Here is a 13014-nt window from a genome sequence, read left to right as displayed (position 1 = left end):
ACAGACAACAGGATATCCTGTCACAGGGAAACCCAGGAACAACAAGGGGCTTACATGACCCCCAATGTAATGAAAACTTTCACATAACATCACAATAGCTTCTTTATGTGATGTAGAAGTTAAGAGTTCATTGATTCCTTCATATTTCAGTAACCCAGTAAAGGCCACCAAAGTAGAGTCTCTGACCCATGGCCTGCTATCTTGAATAGCAGCTTACCATATACTTGCCCATATCATCCAGACCCGAACATACCACAAGCAAACATGCTTGTAACAAGGTGCTGGCAAAGCCAACGACAAGGCTAGATGCTTGGGTCCTTAAGGCCCGTTTACTTTTGGCAAGCTGCTCTCACCTGATTTCCAAATCTGACAAGTGTGCTAGATAGGTGCATCACCTGCTCTCTCTTTCACACACACAAAAAACTAAAATCTGCTACAAAGCAAGGCTTGGAAGGCGTTCAACTAACAAACATTTTTGCATGCCTTTGCATTGCAGGGATGGAATTTGCCCCTCTTCGAAATAGTACGGTTTGAACTGCTATGACACACCTACATGCATTCCCAGACGGGTTCTGCACTGATGCGGTGCAACAGATGAGAGCTCTATCTACCTCACATCACCGCTGCAGGCAGCAAACAACTATTATGAATGCAGACCAGCCCTCAGTTTACATGTTTCTCAACACTTGTGGGATTTTTGCAAGGCTATAATGTCCATACGTTAAAAAGCATGTATGTGCGTGTACATGTATACAGAGTGCCAGCTATTCAGTGTTCAGCAAGCTCAGAGTTTTATCACAATTCCTGCATGCCAGACAGACAGGAAGAGATGGAATTAGTGATATGAGGGTCTGAGAAAAACAACACTGAAGGGAAGGAGGGTGGTTTGCTTGTTCTCATTTTTCTTCCCGTTTGCTGGTTTAACCCTCTTATGCATCTGGAGTCACAACTGCCTTCATGGTTTATAAGACATATATGAAAAATCTGCTCCCTACCCCCAAGCTAAGCCACTTCACACTTCATGAACCTTCTTAGAAAAAGAAAAGGGGAAGGGTTAATTGTTCGATGGTGTTTCTCTCCCCCCCCCACCCCACTTTTAAGGGTTTCACTAAAAGGGCAATGGAGATAGTCCCATTAAAGTAAATGAGGGGAGCATGAAACACTGAACATTCAAACTTCTCACTGGTTTAGATGACCCCCCAACATAAGGAAAACAATAGCATGTCTTGTAGCAGTTAGGAAAAAGAGGCAATAAACCCGTTTCTAAATTAAACATGCCTCCTGATAATTCTGAATTGAAGGAAAATGGGCACATGTAACATTTTAGGGAGACCCCACAGCAACCAACACTAATTATAGATTCTAGACAGCCCCCTTTAGGACTGTGGTCTTCTACTGTAGACAATTTTTACTACTGTTTTGGATTTTTGACATTAACTCATTTTTGCCTGGCCCACAAGTGTACACATTTGGTTCCCGTTGCGTACATGCAATGTTGGGCAGAAATGGCTTAAAGTGGCATAACTGTCAAATACAGCTCATTGTTTACATAGCTTCTAAACAATGCCTATATTAACACACTGTTACATTATGACTACAACTTTTTTCCCCCTAAGCCAGTACTGTTTAACCTTGGGGTTGTGACCCCAATGGGGTCACAAAGGCTCAGTTGGGGGGTCGCAGCAACTTAATGGGAATGAAAAAGGTTGAAGACCACTGGACTAGAACACCACCAAGTACAGGGGGAGGCATCTGGTGTACACTTTCATATACCAAGAGATTGTGTCCCATTCCTGCTCAGATTCTTAGCAATTGAGCTAACACAGCTTTCACTAGTGCCAGGCTTCATGGTAACCTTTGCTGCTCTAGCTAAAAAGAATAGTTGGTTACAGTGAACAGTGCTGGGAGAGCTTAAAGGTGGCAGGGAGTGGGTGAACAGGGCTCCAAGAGGGGGGCAAGACAGATGGTGGATCTTCAGTCTCTCATACTTTATTTCTTTATTTATTGGGATTTTGGCACAAAAAAGGTTGAAGACCTTGAAGAAACCAGTAAGGTTTTTTTGGTTTTCTAAACCAAGATCTGGGAAAATCTGAGAAGGACTTCATTGAGAATATTGTCTCATAACAAAGATTGGACATTTTGCTTTCCCAATTGCTTCTCTGAATGCATGAACTTTTTTGGGGGGTGGGGGGGTGGGGAGTGAGCTCACAAAAACTCACAACACAATTAGTGTATTAGTCGTCAGGTTGCCCCAAGACATTCTGCGCAATTAGGGTAGAGCTTTCTTCCACATTTCATTTCAATATTATTTTTAATATATTAGACTTGATGCTATCATGGTATGTGAGTGCATTTGAAGAAATGTTACAGACCTGTATTTTTAGTATGCTTAGAATTGCAGCCTAGGTTTGTGAAAAATTTTCCTGCTTGATGTTTTCACTTCCGGTCATGACATCACTTCTGGTGGGTTGTGACAGATTCTCATTCTAAAAAGTGAGTCCTGGTGCTAAATGTGCGAGAACCACTGAAATTATTGGGAAAATAAAATTTATTGTATTTGATAGATTTACAACCTCACTTTCCAAAAAAGTTCAAGGCGGCCTTTACACCTTTCCAACACGCTGATAACTCATGATCAAACTGGTCTGAAATATTGCGGATTCCATGCTTCTTATTCTCTCCAGTTGCATTAACTGTGCATCACATTCCCTATTCACAAGCTATCCAGCACATTTTACCTATTTAAAAGATTTTTATACTGCTTTTCCTATGCTCAAAGCGGTATACAACATAAGAATTCAAAGATGATACAATTCATAAAAATGTCTAAATCCCACATTCCTTATTTATTGCCACTGGCAACTGGCTCAACTTATCTAATGCATCCACACACCACTATTCCATCCAAAATCTAGTATATTTTCAAAGTGCTGTCATTTATCCAGGATGAGCGATTTTCCCATCAGAAGCAAAAAAAAAAAAAAAAAAAATCAGATATATTTACAACATCTGAATGTTTTTATTCCTAAAACCAGAGGTTATAACCACAGTACCCACAGTCAAAAATTGCAAATACTTTCATGTTTGTTCTGTTTGGTTGTTTCTTGCTTTTAATTAAAAATCTTTCTTTTGCTCAAGAATTCCAGATTTTTTTTTACCATCTTGCTTAGGGATCTATTAACCTCACCCAACAGTTCACAGGAGCAAAAGAATTCTCCTTTTGAAACCTCAGGTTAGGAGAAGACAGACTGTGAAGATAGCCAGAAGCCTATTCCTAGAACTTCACTGAGACACCAAGGGGACAGGCAGGTAAGCAGGCAGAGCAACACTTACTGCGTTTGCTTTTGTCTTTATTCAAGAGCAGCCGCAGTTCCTGTTCCTGCTTCCCAGGGACGGATTCTTGGGGAGGTGGCTCCATCGACATCTGGGAAAGGAGAGCAAACAGAACAAACCAATATATCAAAGACGAGTAAATCACTTCAACCAGAAAGGAAGCGCTGGGAAAGATGAGCTGCCTAGAGTCCGATTCCAGAGGCTGGAGCATAGAGGGAAGACATTCCAATTATCAATATACTCTGGATCAGTGACAAACCCGCCCCTGGAGACTGCCATAATAATGCCCCAACAACACTGGCTTAAACGCACTGCAGGGTACAGAAGGAGTTTGAACCTCTTTGCCTCCTATTTTTCACCATCCACATGAACAACTATTCTAGAGTGGGCCTAACCGATCCTTCCTTCCCATCCTCTCCTTCTCAGCCTACTAGTTACTGTGCAAGTCCCCTACTTCTATCAGTGTCTCTTGCTCTATTCCCAGTCTTTGGTTTCTCCAATCCACTAGGCCCTTTCAACATGACTACCATTGCTGCCTTAGCCACGCTTGCCAATGGGACCCATGACTCTTCCTGTGGAAGGTTGTATTCTAGCCTGGCAGTTTAGTTTCCTCACATAAGTTGCTTCATTTGCTAATGTTCTACTGCCAGCACCTCACCCTTATGTGATGAAGAATGTTTATGAATACTCCATAACATCCAAGCCAGTCACCTAGTTAAGGGAGCTCCCAGATGGTAGGCAGCTGCTGCCTTTTAGCCTATTACATACATCACACTGTATAACATTTGCTTTGAGGAAACTTGGTTGAGGACATTGTACTTCCTTTCTGTGGCATCAAGCAAGCAGAAGTAGGCAGCAAGAAGAGAGGATAAATAGCTATGGCTTCTCCAGGGTAATTTCTAGAATAGAATGAAGACCAGAAGCAGTTCCTGTAACTAACATAGAGTCCCCTTTAGCAGCACAGCTTAGTATTGAGAGACATCAGTGTCCAAATGGGAGAAGTCCCTGCTATAGCTCCTTCCCAAGCCATTGCTCTGTTTCATGTTCTGGTGAAGTGTCATTGGCACAGGAAGGAGCTATGGGCTGGGCTCCTCCTCATGTGTGACCCAGATCTTCCAATGTTACTAGAGCTGCGTAAGAGGAACATCTGCTGTAGCGGCTTCCACATTGCTGAGGTCATGTCTGAAGGAGCTCTAGGAGAACGTGGGAGGCGATTGGTTCCTCCTGATCACTCACCACCTTGGCTAAGAGGGTTCTACCGTCTACTTAGCTTTGGCAGTGAGGGCATAAAGCTCCAAACTGTACCAGCCAGGAATGAAGATATGGGTATTCAGAAGCATGTCTGCTTGCTCAGACAAAGGACAAAGCTGCAACTACCAGAGGCAACAAGGCTTTGCAACAGAGCCATTGCCTGTCTATTTAGAACCTGGAAAAGGAAGAATCTGAAGATAGAGAATATACCAAATTTCTTCAGTACATTTCTACTTATCTTGTCAGTGTAAGCGTTATCTTTGAGAAGTGCTTCCCAAACTTGTTCGACTGGTAGCACCTCTGACCTACTGGGCCATTGGTTGTGGCTTATTCTATAGGGTGGTGGGTTCTTTGCGAAGATTCTGCTGCTTCCCTGGCTGGTTTCCATGGGGTCCCAAGGAGCCACGGCTCTCAGTTTGGGAACCATGGCCTCTGAGTAATACTGCGTTACATATTTCTGCTCTGCTTTTCACTGCTAAGATGTGTGGGTTTGCCTATAGCAGCAGATTTTCCTGCTAATCCACTGTCAACAATGGTGCTCTGACAAACAGGTTCTGTAGATATCCACATGAAGCGCTCCAAAGTATTTAATAAGTTATTTTATCAATATTATTGAAGTGTTACAAATTCTAATACGAAACCTACAACGTGTATGAACATTCCTTTTTTTTTGTGCCTCACATGGTCATGTTCCATAGCACCTGGCAATGCCATAACAAAAACAAAGTAAAGTCAGGAGCCCCTGATGTTGCCAGAGATTATCAGCACTATGATGCATGAAGCACAGGTTCAAGTGCATTTCAAGGGTATTACAGAACCATGCCACCAAATCTCTGTCAAAACGTCACTTGGGTCCATTTCGGCACCAAGAAAGACTTTAAGGAAGAAACTGAAACAGAATCAGGACAAAAGTTGATCCAAGATTGGCTACTCCTGAACAGAACGTGCCACTGCGTCACCTTTGTCCCCAGCCAACTCCAAGAAGGGCAACACACTAACCCGTAGGTGCTGGTTGGTGAGCTGTTCCACTTGCTGCTGATGCAAGCTAGCCAGGAAGAGCTGGTGTTGCAGTTGCTGTGTCTGCTTCAGGGCCAGCAAGGCAGTGTCAGGGCCGGGTTTGGCGAGGCGCTGTCCAATCCGCAGGTCCATGGGGATGGTCTGGGGAACCCGCAAGGAGACACAGAGCTTCACGGCAGCTGTTGAAAAATGCAAGGAGCTATTGGTCAGGAGCTCAGGAAACCCTTACTGCTAATAAATCAACCAGGAGATACACTGAAACTAAGCCAAATAGCCCACCTTATTTATTTATTTAAAGAACTTATATCTGTCCTTTTCACCAATAAGGGCAATCGAGGCAGCTTACAGAATTAAAAACAAGACAAAAACCAATGGTTCATGTAAAACAGTTAAAAATTACATTTGATTACATACCAGTTCATCATGTCAGCTATCAAACACCACCCTAAATAAAAAGGACTTAAGGCCCTGCCAAAAGGTTTCTAAGGAGGGAGCTGTTCTTAATTCCAAGGTGAGGGAATTCCGCAACTAGGGTGCCTCCATCGGTAAGGCCATGCTCCTCACCACCAACCCCGTCACCTTCATCAATGGTGGCATGGTTAAAAGGGCTCCCTCTGATGACTCACAGGATGGGTCTAATTATATGGAAGGAAGCGGTCCCTCAAATACCCTGGCCCTGAGCCATAAATGGCTTTAAACGTTAAAATTAGCACCTTGGATTGTGAAAGGAAATGAACTGCCAGCCACTGTAGCCACCAAAGCAGTGGCCCGGCTCAGTCAAACCAATGAGCCTCTGCAACCTCATGGATGGCCACATTTTGCACTAACTGCAGTTTCCAGACAGTCATCCACAGCGCCACATAAAGCACGTTGCAGTAATCTAATGTAGATGTCAGCAGGGCATGGGTCACTGTGGCCAGGTCTGAGCGATTCAGGTATGGTCACAGTTCTCAGATCAGCTGAAGCTGAGCAAAGGCTACCAGCTACCATCTGGGAATCCAGGAGCAGCTGCACATCCAGGAGAATTCCTAAGCTGTAGACCTGCTCCTTCAGAGGAGTGCAACTCCATTCACAGCAGGGAGATAGACCAATACCTGCACGATGGACTTCTGGACCAAGAGAACCTCTGTCTTATCAAGATTTAATTTCACCTTGTTCACCCACATCCAGTTGCCAGCTACCTCCAGGCAACAATCCAGCACCTCAACCACCCCCTTGGAATCAGGTGGAAAGGAGAGAAAAAGCTGGGTGTCATCTGCGTATTGATGGCTCCCTACCACAAATCTCCAGATGACTTCTCCCAGCAGCTTCATAGAGATGTTAAACAGCATGGGGAATATAACTGAATCTTGCAGCACCCCACACCTCAAAGACTAGGAAGCCGAGCAAACATACTTGGTACCACCTTCCAGGAAGCCAGGAAGGAGCAGAATCACCCCAAGATGATGCCTCCAAGTTCCAGCCCAGCCAACCAACTCAAAAGGACACCATGGTCAATGGTGTCAAAAATTCACCACTAAAAGCTGAGAGTTCCAGCAAGACTAACACGGACGCCCCCTGTCCAGTCCCTGGGTGCAAGTCACCAACCAACCAACCAAGGCCTGAAACCAGATTGGAATGGATCCAAATAATCAGCTTCCTCCAAGACTCTCTGGAGCTGGGAAAATAGGATCAGCTCAAAGTTGTCCAAAATAGTGGAAGGGCTAATTCAGAAGGGGGTGAACCACCACCTGCTTCAATGTTGGTTGCACCAGCCCTTCCTTTAGATATGAATCCACCACCCTTCCAGTACATTTAGCCAACCCTTCCTGGGCAAATCTAATCAGCCATGCCAGATAAGGGTCGAGAGGGCAAGCAACTTGTCTCATATTCCAAATAATCCTGCACAAATCCTCAGGTTCTACAAGCTGAAAAGAATCCCAGATGGAAGAACAGACAGGTGCCAAAAGGGTCATCATTAGAATACTCCTAATGTAGTGTCCAAGTCTTGCTGAATCTGATTGACTTTATTAACTAAGTGCTTTTCAAACTCATCACAGTGAGCCTACAGGCGTTTCTCCCCATCTCCTGGCCGGGGCGGGGGGGGGGGGGAAACAGAGCAGGCCATGGACTACATCTTGAGTTCTTTCCTATCACACAACCTCTTCCTGTCAAGCTGTGTGTTTACAACAATGCCTTTCAAGCTGTCTTCCAGGGGATATTGGAATCCCGTGGGAATCTAGGGGTTCTTCAAAGAGGAAAATCAGTCACTACATGGGAGACAAAGGCATAGCTCAGTGGTAAGGAATTTGTTTTGCATGCTGAACATCCCAGGTTCAATCCCTGGCATCTCCAGGCAGGGCAAGGCAAAGACCACTGCAGTGGCGTAGCTAAGGGAGTGCGGGGGTAGCAACGGCACCAGGCAATAAGCTTTAGGGGGGCAAAAACCTGAGCTTGACACCAGTGGCCAAAATTGTGAAAACCTTGGTATCTTCTAATAATACTATCATGTTCTATACCACTTGATGCGGAATTTAATGCAGAATGCAATGAAATAAACTGCATCAAAATATCTTTATTCTATCAAAAGTTATAGTCAAATAACCAGAAAATATAAAAAAAACACAACTGCATTATGTAACAAAAACTGAATTTTCTTAACTCAAAACTGACCAATGAGATTGTTCCGAGAGCCAATTAGGTGCTATTATGGGTTATTAGGTGTTATTATTATTATTAGTTCCCTGTTATAGCAGGGAATGAAAAAGGTGTTAATATGGGGGGGAGGCAGCAGAGCAAGTGGGCAGTGAGCTGCTGGGGGAGAAGGCAGATTTCCCCCCATTTTCTCTTTTGTAAAAACCCGGGAGTGACGTCATTTCCGGGACATCATTTTGAGCTCGGCACCGGGCTACTGGGACTCCTGAATCCCAAGCTAAGCAGACCAATATTCCAACTCAGCACACAAGAGCTTCATTTGAAAGACATGCTGGACGGCAACTACAGATCTTCACCTGCAAGCCACAGCCACAGGGAAGTGAACAGCATGCTGTAGGGCACATTCTCAGTTCACGTAGGGTCAGGGCAAGGCTCAACACCCTGCATGAACTGAGAGTGCACCTTGGGATACTTCTGTGAACACTCCGCAAACATACATATTAGTTCCTTGGTGGAAGACTTGTGGAAAGAGCTGCCTGAAGGCAGAAAGCTTTAAGACCGCTCTTCAGACAGTGGAAGCAGTTTTAGAACTGCTATTAATTCAGATTTTTTTTTTTTAAATGAACAAGGAAAAAAGCAACAAACTCAGTCCAAAGATGTTGTTTTCACAACTTGGGTGTAAAACAAACACAGAAAAGTTACTAAAATTGATTCATGCAAACTTAGAAAGCGCATTCGTAAATTTTGCACCTGCATGCCTCCTGACCACTAAACCCTGAATTCATTTTGCAAACGTGTTTGTTTAAAACATAATACACCCTGCTTTTCTACTGCAAGGTCTTCAGGGTGGTTTACAATCAAAATATCAAATAAAATCTATATAAATTAAAACATTCAAGCAAGGAAACCCACCCAGCCACCCACACAGGTAAGAAAACCAGCAGCAGCAAAATAAGGAGACAATAAATGACAAAAAAATCATGCTACTATTTGCCAAAAGCTCAAAGGAATACCATTATTTTAACTTGGTGCCTTCAGAGGAGTCTGGGGGGAGTGCCCTACCCACAAGTCAACCCATCTGCCTGTCCTCTGAAGGTCAGGGGCCTCAGATGATGACCTTAACAAGGTTCATATGTGTTGCAGTGTGATGTAAGAACAAAATATATAACTAACAATCTGAACATGCAGATACATAGCACGATTGACTAAGAACAAACAACCTTCCTGGTCGCAGCAAAATCTCTATGACACCCACCTCCACCCCCCGCCGAATCAGATGTTACTACAGATATTGATTTCACATTATCTGTTTCGGAAAATTCAGGAACTATTAAGGACTAGAAATTTGCTCACAATTTTCCCATTTAACTCAAGGATACTTAATAATCAAAGCCATAAATCTTTTTCCATAACAAAGTCAGCCTGAGCAGAATCACGAAGGGCAAACAGGGCTGGGCCTAATCCAGAGAAAGCAAGTCACACTCAAGCCAAGGAGACAGGTTGATCACAAGAGTGATTAACAAACCCCTATGGTGTCAGTGGGACCAAGGTGCAAGAAATTCCCCTCTTCTGCCGCCATATTTAGGACAAGAGTGTATTCAATGATGTTTGACTGTATCATGCAGCACATAATTTAATATCAAGGCAGAAAACATCACCCAGGGATCTTTAATTTTTTTCTCTTTTTTTAAAAAAAGATCTTTTTCATAAAAAGTGTCTCGTCCTTATGTATGTGGAGATAAACAAGGAAATGTGTGATTAGCGCTAACTTCAAAGCCAGCAGGTGGCTGAGCAGGCTTGAGGGATGCATATAACTCCCTGTTCCACCCTATTAAGATGCAAATAATGTTCATCATATGTTCCCTTTGCACAACTCAGGGCAGAATTTGGGTCATATTGGCAGAGAATGCTGATTGTGGGCGGCCGTGAGAGACACAGAGGATCCTAAGCTCTGGTTAAACCGTGTTTCCTTGTATGATCCCTAGCTAGCTATCAACTAACATCCGAGGGAAGCCAGTTTAAGAATCCAGTCTGAAAGCAAAACCACTAATCGCATCCTCTCCCTCCAGGCACTTACGAACAAGCCCACCAAAACCACCCTGACAGCTTGCGAATTGCCCACTTTTGTAGTATCTGATACAATCCGACACTTGTGTGCTAAACCAATCCTTGGGAGAAGAGCCAAAGTGAACATACCCCCACCCGCCCACCCACCCTCCCCTCAACCATCCCCAATCAGGTCAACACAAACAGGCAATTGAAAGGGTACAACCACAGGAAGAAAAACACATCAGCCTCAACTCAAGAAGTGGGTCTGCCTTGTGGCTGCCTTTGTTAAGCTATTTCAACTTGCATTGGTGCTGAGGTTCCAAAATAATAAAAAAAATTTAAAAAGCGAGAAAAGCTACTGAAGGATGGTTATGTGATCAGGGCATAGCAATGCAGGAAACAATACCATCTTCAGGGCAAATCAAGTCAATCCCAAACTCTGCTGTGGCACTAGTGACATTCCAAAAGACATAAGAAAAGCTAACACTCCTGCAAAACCAAAGCAACAATCCACAGGGGAGGCTGCCCATTGCTCCTCTGCATGAGTTCCAATAGAGGCTTGCTTCCTTCAAGTCAGGAGGAATGCTCAGAACTCATGGTGTTGGATCCCTTTGAAAAAGTTTTTTTTCATGCTATATGAAAAAAACAAAAAACTAAACATTTCAGGTATTAAGAGTGAAGTACATCTCCAACTTCATAAGGAAAAAAATGGAGGAAGCATGCCTTGGCAATCAAAAGTCTAGGAAATGATGATCAGTATCTACAAAAAATCAGTTTTATTTTTAACTTGTTTTCAGTCCACCATGGTAAACCAGGTAGCAGGCCAAACTTGCCACAAGGCTCCCAGAGAGTCCCCCATCTAGGCACTGACCAACCTAAGCCCTGCTTAACTTCACCAATTTGCATCATGTACCTTCTGTCGCATTCAGGCACAGACAGAACATAGGGGCCCCTTCTCACTTTCTGCATAAGAACTTCCTTCTCTTAAAATGGCAAGCATTTTCAGAAACACACCTTTATATAGGAACGAGTACATAGCAATTCAGATGAAAAGTGTAGAGATGTATGCAGCTAAGGCTTGGCTCCCATTTGGAACTTAGTGCTGGAGATTAGCACCAGGCAGTGTCTTTTTGGCTATTAGCTGCATGTTTGGGGTGGAAGTTCTGTTATTATGGGAGCGTGCAAATCACCTGGGGGGTACTCTCCCCCACAGTATTGCCTGACCTAGGAGACACAATGAGAAGGCCAATAGGACAACTCATGTTGAAATTTGCACAACTGCACCAGTAAGTAACCGACACCATCTCATATGGAACATAAGAACATAAGAAGAGCCCCGCTGGATCAGGCCAAAGGCCCATCTAGTCCGGCTTCCTGTATCTCACAGCGGCCCACCAAATGCCCCAGGGAGCACACAAGACAACAGACACAACCTGCATCCTGGTGCCCTCCCCTGCATCTGGCAATCAGAGGCACCCTACCTCTACCCAGCCACTGAACATTTCTTTCCAAAGAAGCTTTGGTGGCTAAGCAGATACCTGCATGGAAGGCATTACTTTCAACCAGCGTCACATATAGTACTGTGGACAGCCCTTCAAATAGAGCACAGACCCTTGTTCCACTTGGCCTTCGCAGATATATGTCTGGGATGAAGATGAAAAGTGGTCCTGTCTCATTATTCAAATGCTAAACCAAGGTTAAACCAACCTGACCAGGTTGGCATCTCCAAATCGAAGCTCTAGACCAGTGTTTCTCAAACTGTGGGTCGAGACCCACTAGGTGGGTCGCGAGCCAATTTCAGATGGGTCCCCATTCATTTCAGTATTTTATTTTTAATATATTAGACTTTATGCTACCATGGTACGTGACTGCATTTGAGGAAATGTTACAGACCTGTAGGTTAACAAGCTACTATGTATATTCTTTTAACAATGATAGTCAATGGGACTTACTCCTGGGTAAGCATGGGTAGGATTGCAACCTAGGATTGTTAAAAATGTTCCTGCTTGATGATGTTACATGTCATCACAGGTGCGTCCTGATCGATTCTCATTCTAAAAAGTGGGTCCCGGTGCTAAATGTGTGAGAACCACTACTCTAGACTGCAACAGCAACACATTCAACAAGGTTGGGGTGGGGGGAAGCCAAGTGCCTTTTGGGCCTGCAATTCCTTGCCTCCATTCTTTTCTTGTGGCCAACGCTTTCTCTGTAGGAGGCCCTCCTTTGGAAGAGGATTTGTAACTCAATGACAGAGCATAAAAGCCTTGAATGCAGAAGGTCCCAGTTCAATCCCTAACACCTGTATTTATAAATATCTTAAGGAGCAGGATGTCTGCCTGAGACCTCGGAGAACTACTGCCAGCCACAACAGGTATGACTGGGCTATGTGGAACAATAAGCAAAACCAGACTTCCACAACTGTTTGACTTTGGTTGTCAAGGCATGATCGCTGCAGCCTTCAGAGGGCAGTCCATCTCCTCCCCTTCTCCACCCCCCCCCCCAGAACTTCCCTCTCTTGCAATGGAACATGAGAACCATGATGGGACATGTTTATGCTCATCAGAGGAACCTACACTGAGCATGGCCAAGGCCTGGTCATCATTCTCACCAGAGGGTACCAGCCCAGTTGCCAAAGTGGGGGTGGCAACTGTGGAAGCCTGTTGAGGCTGTGGTTCACAAACTGTGGAAGCCTGGTCCACATATATAGGTTCACACATATATGTTCTCTCT

General features: G+C 44.2%; 1 protein-coding gene across 4 annotated transcripts in view; it reads right to left on the bottom strand.

Moving 5' to 3' along the window:
• The window catches only part of HDAC7 (histone deacetylase 7), a 207080-nt gene that overhangs the window by 46803 nt on the left and 147263 nt on the right, over positions 1-13014 (bottom strand). For all 4 annotated transcript variants that reach the window (XM_066613846.1, XM_066613848.1, XM_066613845.1 and 1 more), the window contains 2 exons: positions 5584-5780; positions 3334-3424 (listed from right to left, as the gene is read on the bottom strand). In XM_066613846.1, coding sequence (XP_066469943.1) covers positions 3334-3424; positions 5584-5780 — 288 coding nt within the window. The remainder of the gene's footprint in view (positions 1-3333; positions 3425-5583; positions 5781-13014) is intronic.

This window comes from Tiliqua scincoides, chromosome 2 (assembly GCF_035046505.1).
Source record: "Tiliqua scincoides isolate rTilSci1 chromosome 2, rTilSci1.hap2, whole genome shotgun sequence".
NCBI classification, from domain to species: Eukaryota; Metazoa; Chordata; class Lepidosauria; order Squamata; family Scincidae; genus Tiliqua; species Tiliqua scincoides.
Note: the sequence above shows the minus strand (reverse complement) of the source record. Positions and strands in the feature narration are given on the sequence as shown.